General features: G+C 30.1%; 1 protein-coding gene across 1 annotated transcript; it reads right to left on the reverse strand.

The window, feature by feature from the left end:
- Positions 1-1,998: 1,998 nt before the first annotated feature.
- On the reverse strand, positions 1,999-3,388 carry LOC115699679 (glucuronoxylan 4-O-methyltransferase 3). The gene has a single exon (XM_030627204.2). It carries the CDS (start codon positions 3,097-3,099, stop codon positions 2,215-2,217), a length of 885 nt encoding a protein of 294 aa, XP_030483064.1. The 5' UTR covers positions 3,100-3,388; the 3' UTR covers positions 1,999-2,214.
- Between the last annotated feature and the right edge of the window lie 7,924 nt (positions 3,389-11,312).

Here is an 11,312-nt window from a genome sequence, read left to right on the forward strand (position 1 = left end):
TCACTTATCAAATAAAATACCAATTAAATCAATCCAATTTGCATTTCGGGCCCGAACCCGGTTCGGCCCGAAATTCCCGGTTGTGACTATACCGCACCAACCTGTCAGAACACACTTGAAAAAGACAACACAGGCATACTGTATAATAATATAGTTCTATTAAGCACGTAATTAAATTAATTTCATCATTTTACCCTACTCGGGTAACAATTACTAAAATGCCCCTGGCTCACCAACGGGGTCTTAACATATTAAAATTCATATTAATTCACATATATTGAACTATATAATAATATAATTCATCAATTATTCATAATTATCTAATTAGGGTTTTGCTAATCCTTTTCTTAATTCCAGGGTATTACACGCTCTCTCCTCGCTAGAAGATTACATATTGAGGATGTTTCCTATCCTATTTGTGGGGAGGGGGAGGAAACAACGGAGCACCTGTTCTTTTATTGTAATTTTGCCTTTCACTTGTGGAGGTCATCCTAATGGGGAGTAATACCGGTTTTGGATTCTGGAGCTCGTGTTTGGGATTGGGTGCAGTTTCTTTGGAGTCTAAAGTCTAAAGGGGTGGACGTTCAGGAATTGTTCCTTTATGCTTCGATTGTAATTGATACAATCTAGAAAGCCTGCAACGACAAGGTACACAATAATTCTCTGAGTAACCTTAAACATTGTATTGACTTTATCTCTATTTGTTACGCAGATTATGGTTCTTGTCAGTTTGATTGGTCGAAGGTTGTTGTGTCTTCTGTTTGGTCCCTCCCCCTGTAGATTGGGTCAAAATCAACTATGATGTGAAAGTTGGTTGCGGTTCTATATGCGTGGTAGCTTTGGTTAGACCATATAGAGTTTGTTTTGTGGGTGGCTACCAATAAGCTGAATTTCTCCGATTCGCTTATTGGAGAAGTTACAGCCTGTCTGTCAGCTATGGAGACAGCAGTTTCATTGAATCACCCTTTTGTGATGATTGAGAGTGACTCTAAGACAGTTATCAGGATGCTGAAAGGAATCTGTTCTAGTTGGGGTATTGGTAACTATGCAATTCAATGTAAAAATCTCTCTAATCATTTGTTAAGTTATAATTTTTTGTTTATTTCAAGATATTGTAATTTTGTAACTCAAAATGTGGCTAAGTGAGCTTTTGCCATCAATATTACTGGTATGGTGAAACTTTCTTCTATACCAAACGACATCATATGTAATGACCGTGAGGTCTAACACCTTTTGATTTTAATCTATAAATTCTTTTTATTCAAAAAAATAATAAAAATTAAAATTAATAATTTTATTGTTAATTTTATTATTATTTTAATATGTAAGATAGTAAAAAAAAATATAAATACTTTAAAATTTAATGTTATAATTAAATATATTAATAAAATAATATAAATAACATAAATATAAACAAAAAAATAATACATTTTTATAATGTAAATTTTATATCATAACAAATATTGTGTTAAATTTAATATAAAATTTGCCAAATTTATACCAACTTTTTTTTTTTTGATTTTGGGGAGGGAGAATCAAACTTGAGATCTCCTCTTTGTGGAACTACTTATACTATATCTAAGACTATAATTTATATCATTTTTAACATACTATTAATGCATACTTTTATTAAATGAATTATATTTTAAATTTCTATCACTTATTTTCATTTTTTAGTTATTTTAAAATGTTTCATTAGGTCCAACCATGTAATAATTACTAGTCTAATTATGCATATTTTGTTTCTAAGCGAAGTTACAATTATTGCACTGACTGGTGGTCCATATTCTGTGTTTGTTCCTATATTTTTCAATAACTATAATTATTGTCAAAAGTAAAGCTCTACCTCTCCTAATTATAATTTATAACAAAATTAATAAAAAAACATATATTGTCAATTTCTTTTTTCTATTAATTATATATTTAATCATTATTTATTAACTAATGCTACTAAGTATTAGAGTTAGTCACATAAAAAAAATATTCTACTTCTTAAGATAATGCAACATAAAGGTGGCTAGTTTATTGAAGCGAAATCCATGTAATGTATCCCTTTTACATCTACGAAAAATTACCATTGAAAAAGAAAAAGAGAAAAAAAAAATACAATTTTATTTTATTTAATTTTACAGTAGTATAAAAATAATAATTAATGAGGTAGGATAGGAGAAAATTTAAAGGAAGAAGAAAAAGAGGCTTCAACCAATCTAAAAGTCAAGGGCAAAATGGTCTTCCAAGACGAGCCCTATGGCTAGGAATAGTGAAATGCCTCAACCTACCTTGTTGTTGGGTGAGATAGCCTTGACAAAGAAAAGCCTTAGAGAATTTATCCTCTACGGGCCTATCCACGTCATGAACGAACACATCAGTTTCTCCACTCTCTCTATTCCTAGCCATAATCCCAGCCGTGTAAATAGCGGTCATCCTCCCGGGAGCATGTGGGACCCACCCAGTAGGCGCATCAACCATGATGAGGTCCCACTCTGTATCGTACACGTCACTAGGGAAATTCTTAAGAGCAAGCTGACACTTGGAGAATCGTGGGTCCCCCACCACCTCACAATCCTGGGTCCCACTACTGATTTTCATAAGCTCATCGGCTTGGTGGACCTTAGTATCGTATTCCACGTGGTACGACTCCAGACCAGGCATACGACGTCGTATTTGTTCGATCCAAGATTTGTCTTCCTCTAAAAATACGGTACGGCCGCCGTAGTTAAGGGCATTCCACATGAGACTGTCGTGTCCTAATCCGAAGACGAGGAAGTTACAAGGCGATTTCTTCTCGAGGATTCTCATGGAGACTGAGATTTCTTTGAGGGTTTGTTGTGGGGTTATGTTTGTGGTTACGTAGTGGACTAATGCGTTGGCCAAAGACGGCGGCGTTTTGGTGCATGTTTGAATTGGGGAAGCGATGATATTGTTTGTTGGACAGTTAGTTGAATTTGAGATGTGGGTTTTGGATACGACGGTGGCTGGAGAAGAGATATTGGTGAAGGAGAAGTTTGATCTGATTATTAGAATTAGGAAGAAGAAGAGGAAGAATAAGGAGAGAGTTAGTTTTAGACTAATGGAAAGTTGAGCTACTTTGGTCCTCATGCTTGCTTCTCTCTCTCTCTCTCTCTCTATCTCTATGTAAATCTGATAAATCTGAATTCTCTGGGTATGGAGATTTGATGAGAGAGAGAGAGAGAGAGAGAGAGAGAGAGAGAGAGAGAGATATGAAATGGTTTTTATGGGTTTTGTTATTTGAGATGTTTTTATTTCATTCTGGTTTAACAAATTAAAAAAAAGAGAGAAGACTTTGATCAAATTATAGGAAAGAGAGAAAGGGTATAGTTTGTAAAATGAAAAACTATTTTAATTGGTATTTAGTTTGCTGATTGATGAATTTTTCTTTCTTTCTTTCTATTAAGTTTTGATTTTTGTATGCAAAAACGCCATTTATTTTTTGAAGGAGCATTACTATTTTGTAATATTTTATTAATCATTTTAAATTTTAATAATAATTTTTGTATGAATATATGTGTATACATTAATATTATATATTCCAGTTAAATAAAATATAATAAATTTTTTTAAAAAAAGTGAAATTGTCGCAATATATTTTAAAATAAACTGATTCATATAAAAATGTACTGTAAAATAAGAAAAAGTAAATTTTTCGTAATATATTTTAAAGAATAAAGTATGAAAGTTATTGTGAGTGTTTTAAGGTGTCTAATACTATTACTTCAAAATAATAAAAAAGTGTCCAATACTATATATTCTATAAATGGGTGACTATTCAATGGTTACATTTTTATTGTAACCATATGGTTACATTTTTCTTTAACCTGTAATAGCAGTTTACTAATAGGTAGACTTTCCTTTTTTAGATTTAATTAATTATAATTAACTATTTTCTTAAAATAATTAATTAAATAGACATTCTTTTTTAGAATTATTTAATTATAATTAACTATTTTCTTAACATAATTAATTAAATATTTAACAAGACCTCTTTTAGTAATTAATATTTATATTTAAATCCTTACTTGAATTATTTTAATAATTAAGCCATTTAATTATAATATTTACAAAAAAAATTATTTTTCTTACAAAAATTAAACTTCTTTTGACACAAATTAAAATTCTCTTCTTATAATAAATTTTCAAATAATTAACTATTTTTAAATGATATTTAATTATTTTGTTACAATTATATGAACTAAGTATGATCGAGGCCTCAAGCTAATCAATCGATAACAAGTGCAGCCATTTTTTTTAAAAAAAATCCTTCAACTTATTTCATTTTTTACTTTTTAAATATTTAAATAAAAAAATTAAATAATTATGTGTAATAATTTAAAATTAAGATTACAAGTATAATAAAATTTAAATTATGAAATTATATGTGTATAATTTTAAATTATAAAAAACTTTGCTATAAAATTTTAAATAATTTAAGTATAAAAATATAAATTGCTAAAAAATCCTTATATAGTAATAAATTGTAAAAAATTAATTAATAATTATAATTAATTTAATTTTAAAATATAATTAATCTTAATTAAAGTTTTATAAGGAAATAAATGATTAGGTTACTTTCAGGTTACAGGTTATTTTTTATTTATTTTTATTTAATTTCCAAATTAATCACAACCATTAAATAGTAATCCAATGGTTTAAAAAAATGTAACCATAATGGCTACAATAAAAATGTAACCATTAAAACCTCTTCCTTAGTTATTCTATATTATATATATAGTTACCAATATTAAAAATGTACCTACAATAATATGCTTCCTCTTGTGGTGTTTGAATTTTACTGTGCCCCCTAACATTTTTCTTTATTAAGTTTTTTACAATATTAGAAAAATCTATATTGCAGCCTTAAAATATTGTTTTAGTACACTATTTATTTAGGAGAGATTTTCAATTTTTTTTTTATAATCATATACGTTATACTTATATAAAATCCTTATAAATTTTTAAAAAATTATAAATAATTTACCATACTAAAAATAAAAAAGTTTAAATAATTATTTACTATATATAAAAAAAATAATTATACATGTAATAAAATATTTTAAATTTATTTTTAGTATTATAAATTATTTAAAACTTTTTAAAGATTTATAAGTGATTATAAATAATTGTAAGAAACATATAATCATAAAAAATAAATTGAACAAAAATGCTATCTTACGTAAACTACCAAAATGAAAGGGACTGATTTATGGCAGAATTACACTAAATATTTTAGAGCTTTTGTACTATTATATTAAAAATGAAGTAAAGTGGGGAGTGGGGTAGGTTTTGGTGAATCGTGTATATACAAATAACGATGAAGCAACTACCGCAACGTTTGGTACAAATAAAAACAAAGGTTGTTAGACCAAGAAATTGTGTCTGTAATTGATTAAACAATATTAATTATCATGTGGTTTGATTATTATTATTATTATTAACATTGATCATTTTCATGTATATGCAGCTAGCAGTGTTAGAAAGATGTGATGATAAGGTAGTTGGGGTTAATGATTTGGTGTATAAAATTGGGTAATGAAGAAAATTATTGCCTTGGAAGGAATATGGATGTGCTGGCCTGCCTAGATAGAAGTGGGTTTAGGAGTTGAATCTAAGAACGAGGCGAAGAGTGGTTATAAAGTCACTTCTTTTCGTATATTTTATATAAATAAGAGAAATATTGTAATTTAATATTGAGTTATATAATTTAGATTTAATAAATAATATAAAAAAAAAATTATTATTTATAATATGTCATATCGGTATAATGTTTAGCTCGTTCTTCTAGTTCTACTTCTAGCTGTATTTCTCGAGGGTTATATCCCAGCTAATTTGGAATCTACTTTGGTAGTTGATTTGATTTAATAAAAGTTAATTTTTTAAATTAAAAAAAACACTTTAAAATAAATGATAATAATGCTTAATAAATATAATTGCAATTTTATTTATTTAAAATGAATCTAAACTTGTCAAAAGTGATGATTTCTTAGGCAAAATATATTTTAAGTTTGTGTCACATATTATTACTCATTTTATCCAAGTTTACACCTAATTTGGACCAGTTCCTTCTAGCTAGCATGCTACAATATTGTGTTAATAATGCATTCAATATTATTGTGCACGTAAATTGTAATGCTAGCAACACAATATTACTATTAGATCTTTTGGACATGTTTAAAGAACATCAAAAAGAAGAAAAAAGAGAGGAAAAAACAAAGAGAAAGAATTAGAAGATCAAAGATCAATCTTATTGAATGAACTACACAGTCGGTAGTTTATCAAGGAATGTACTGAAAGAATTAGTTACAAACAAAGTTAGTTAAGTATAACAAGCTAATAACAACTTTAATCAACTAACTAATCCTAACAGAAAACTAATTGTCATTTCTTCAAATACTCCCCCTCCAATCAATTGTAAGTTTGCTTCAAAAAAAAGTACTGCTATCAGAAAAGTGAAATTTTCACTATTTCGATTAAAATGGTTGTTAGTGCATGTAAACTACTTTTTCTCTCAACGTGACCCATAGAAAAGTAATGCACAACGGTGATGGCTTTGTCCCCGTGAAATTGCACGATTTTTGGAGTTGTGTAGGGTGAGATTTTAACAGAACACTAACGAGTATAAGAGTAAGGAAAAAACTTTTTAAAATTTACCGTAAAAAGAAGAAGATTTTCAATTTTTTGAATTAGGGGGCCATTTTAACCAAATTTAACGCAAAACCAATCTTCATATTCACGTTTTAGTAGCATGAATTCAATGTGACTAGTGCCAAAAAATATTTCGAGATGGGTCCGAGCCACATTTCACAAAGGGGTACCACTACAAGAAATGTGAGATTTTTACTATTTCGATCAAAATGTTTGTTAGAGGATGAAGACTATATTTTCTCTCAACGTGTCTAACAGAAAAGTGATCTACAACGGTCTTGGCTTTTTCCCCGTAAAATTTCACGATTTTTTAGAGATGTGTAAGGTGAGATTTTAACAGAGCACTAACGAGTGTAAGAGTAAGGAAAAAACTTGTTAAAATTTACCCTTGAAAAGAAAAATATTTTGAATTTTTGAATTAGGGGGCCATTTTAACCAAATTTAACGCGAAACCAATCTTCTTATTCATGTCTTAGTAGCACGAATTCAATGTGTCTAGTGCCAAAAAGTATTCCGAGATGGGTCCGGTCACCATTTCAAAAAGGGGTACCATTATAAAAAAAGTGAGATTTTCACTATTTCGATTAAATGACTGTTAGTGCATGAAAACTACTTTTTTTCTCAACGCATCCCATAGAAAAATGATGCACAACGGTCTTGGCTTCATCACGTGAAATTTAACGATTTTTGGAGCTGTGTAGGATGAGATTTCAACAGAACACTAATAAGTGTAAGAGTAAGGAAAAAACTTGTTAAAATTTACCCTAAAAAGAAAAATATTTTCAATTTTTGAATTAGGGGGCCATTTTAACTAAGATTAACACGAAACCAATCTTCATATTAACGTCTTAGAAGCACGAATTCAATGTGACTAGTGCCAAAAAATATTCTGAGATGAGTCTGGGTCACATTTCACAAAGGGGTACCACTATCAAAATGTGGGATTTTCACTATTTCGATTAAAATGGTTGTTAGTGCATCAAAACTACTTTTTCTCTCAACGTGTCCCATAGAAAAGTAATGCACAATGGTGATGGTTTTGTCCCCATGAAATTGCACGATTTTTGGAACTGTGTAGGGTGAGATTTTAACAGAACACTAACAAGTGTAAGAGTAAGGAAAAAACTTGTTAAAATTTACCCTAAAAAGAAGAAGATTTTCAATTTTTTGAATTAGGGGGCCATTTTAACCAAATTTAATGCAAAACTAATCGTCATATTCACGTGTTAGTAGCATGAATTCAATGTGACTAGTGCAAAAATATAATCTGAGATGGGTCTGGGCCACATTTTACAAAGGGGTACCACTATGAGAAATGTGAGATTTTTACTATTTTTATTAAAATGATTGTTAGTGCATGGAAACTATTTTTTCTCTCAATGCATCCAATAGAAAAGTGATGCACAACAGTCTTGGTTTTTTCTCCGTGAAATTTAACGATTTTTAGAGATGTGTAGGGAGAGATTTTAATAGAACACTAACGTGTGCAAGAGTAAGGAAAGAACTTATTAAAATTTACCCTAAAAAGGAGAATATATTAAATTTTTGAATTAGGGGGCCATTTTAATCAAATTTAACGCGAAACCAATCTTCATATTCATGTCTTAGTAGCACGAATTCAATGTGACTAGTGCCAAAAAATAATCTGAGATGAGTCCGGGCCACATTTCACAAAGGGGTACCACTATCAGAAATGTGAGATTCTCACTATTTCGATTAAAAAGACTGTTAGTGCATGAAATTGCACATAGAAAAGTGATGCACAGCAGTGTTGGCTTTATCCCCATGAAATTGCACGATTTTTGGAGCTATGTAGGTTGAGATTTTGACAGAACACTAACGAGTGCAAGAGTAAGGAAAAAACTTGTTAAAATTTACCCTAAAATGAAGAATATTTTCAATTTTTGAATTAGGGGGCATTTTTAACGAAATTCAACGCAAAACCAATCTTCATATTCACGTCTTAGTAGCAAGAGTTCAATGTGACTAGTGCCAAAAAAATATTCTGAGATGGGTCCGACATTTAACAAAGGGGTACCACTACCAGAATTGTGAGATTTTCACTATTTCGATCAAAATGATTGTTAGAGGAAGAAGACTAGTTTTTCTCTCAACGTGTCCAATTGAAAAGTGATGCACAACGGTCTTGACTTTGTCTCCATGAAATTTAACGACTATTAGAGATGTATAGGGTGAGATTTTAATAGAACACTAGCGAGTGCAAGAGTAAGAAAAAAACTTATTAAAATTTACCCTAAAAAGAAGAATATTTTTAATTTTTAAATTAGGGGGCCATTTTAACAAAATTTAATGCAAAATCAATCTTCATATTCATATATTAGTAGCACGAATTCAATGTGACTAGTGCCAAAAAATATTCTAAGATGGGTCCGAGCCACATTTCACAAAGGGGTTCTACTATGAGAAATGTGAGATTTTCACTATTTCGATTAAAATGATTGTTAGTGCATCAAAACTATTTTTTCTCGCAATGCGTTCAATAGAAAAGTGATGCACAAGGATCTTGGCTTTTTCCCCATGAAATTTCATGATTTTTGGAGCTGTGTAGGGTGAGATATTATTAGAACACTAATGAGTGTAAGAGTAAGAAAAAAACTTGTTAAAATTTACCCTAAAGAGAAGAATATTTTCAATTTTTGAATTACGGGGTATTTTTAACCAAATTTAATACAAAACTAATCTTCATATTCACGTCTTAGTAGCATGAATTCAATGTGACTAGTTACAAAAAATATTCCAGGATGGGTCTAGGCCACATTTCACAAAGGGGTACCATTATCAGAATTGTGCGATTTTACTATTTAGATCAAAATGATTGTTAGAGGATGAAGACTAGTTTTTCTCTCAACGTGTCTAATAGAAAAGTGATCTACAACGGTCTTAGCTTTGTCCCCGTGAAATTTCACAGTTTTTGGAGATGTGTAGGGTGAGATTTTAACAGAACACTAACGAGTGTAAGAGTAAGGAAAAAACTTGTTAAAATTTACTTTGAAAAGAAGAATATTTTCAATTTTTGAATTAGGGGCTATTTTAACCAAATTTAAAGCGAAACTAATCTTCATATTCACATTTTAGTAGTACAAATTCATTGTGACTAGTGGTGAAAAATATTTCGAGCAGGGTCTGAGCCACATTTCACAAAGGGGTACCATTATTAGAAAAGTGATGAGATTTTTACTATTTTGATTAAAATGATTGTTAGTGCATGAAAACTTCTTTTAATCTCAACGTCTCCCTTTGAAAAGTGATGCACAATGGTCTTGGCTTCGTCCTTGTGAAATTTCACGATTATTTGAGCTGTGTAGGGTAAGATTTTAATAGAACACTAACGAGTGTAAGATTAAGGAAAAATTTTGTTAAAATTTACTCTAAAAAGAAGAATATTTTCAATTTTTTAATTAGGGGGTCATTTTAACAAAATTTAACGCAAAACCAATCTTCATATTGACGTCTTTGTAGCACGAATTCAATGTGACTACTGGCAAAATATATTCAGAGATTGGTCCGGATCACATTTCACAAAGGGGTACCACTATGAGAAATGTGAGATTTTCACCATTTCGATTAAAATGACTATTAGTGTATGGAAACTATTTTTTCTCTCAACGCATCCAATAGAAAAGTGATACACAACGGTCTTAGCTTTTCTCCGTGAAATTTAACGATTATTAGAGATGTGTAGGGCGAGATTTTAATAGAACACTAACGAGTGCAAGACTAAGAAAAAAACTTGTTAAAATTTACCCTGACAAGAAGAATATATTCAATTTTTAAATTAGGGGAGCATTTTAAGTAAATTTAATGGGAAATAATTCTTCATATTCATATCTTAGTAGCACAAATTCAATGTGACTAGTGCAAAAAATTATTCTAAGATGGGTCCGGGCCACATTTCACAAAGGGGTTCCACTATGAGAAATGTGAGATTTTCAATATTTCGATTAAAATGATTGTTAGTGCATGAAAACTATTTTTTCTCTCAACGCGTCCAATAGAAAAGTGATGCACAACGGTCTTGGCTTTGTCCCCATGATATTTCATGATTTTTGGAGCTGTGTTGGGTGAAATTTTAACAGAACACTAAAGAGTGTAAGAGTAAGGAAAAAACTTGTTAAAATTTACCCTCAAAAGAAGAATATTTTCAATTTTTGATTTAGGGGGAATTTCTAACCAAATTTAACGCAAAACTAATCTTCATATTCACGTCTTAATAGCACGAACTCAATGTGACTAGTACCAAAAAATATTCCGGGATGGATCTGGGCTACATTTCACAAAGGGGTACCACTATCAGAATTGTGAGATTTTCACTATTTCGATCGAAATGATTGTTAGAGGATGAAGACTAGTTTTTCTCTCAACGTGTCCAAGAGAAAAGTGATCTACAACAGTCTTGGCTTTGTCCCCGTGAAATTTCACGGTTTTTTGAGATGTGTAGGGTGAGATTTTAACAGAACACTAACGATGTAAGAGTAAGGAAAAAACTTGTTAAAATTTACCCTGAAAAGAAGAATATTTTCAATTTTTGAATTAGGGGGCTATTTTAACCAAATTTAATGCGAAACTAATCTTCATATTCACATTTTAGTAGTAAAAATTCATTGTGACTAGTCGTTAAAAATATTTCGAGT

The sequence above is a fragment of the Cannabis sativa genome, chromosome X (assembly GCF_029168945.1).
Source record: "Cannabis sativa cultivar Pink pepper isolate KNU-18-1 chromosome X, ASM2916894v1, whole genome shotgun sequence".
In the NCBI taxonomy this organism is placed as follows: domain Eukaryota; kingdom Viridiplantae; phylum Streptophyta; class Magnoliopsida; order Rosales; family Cannabaceae; genus Cannabis; species Cannabis sativa.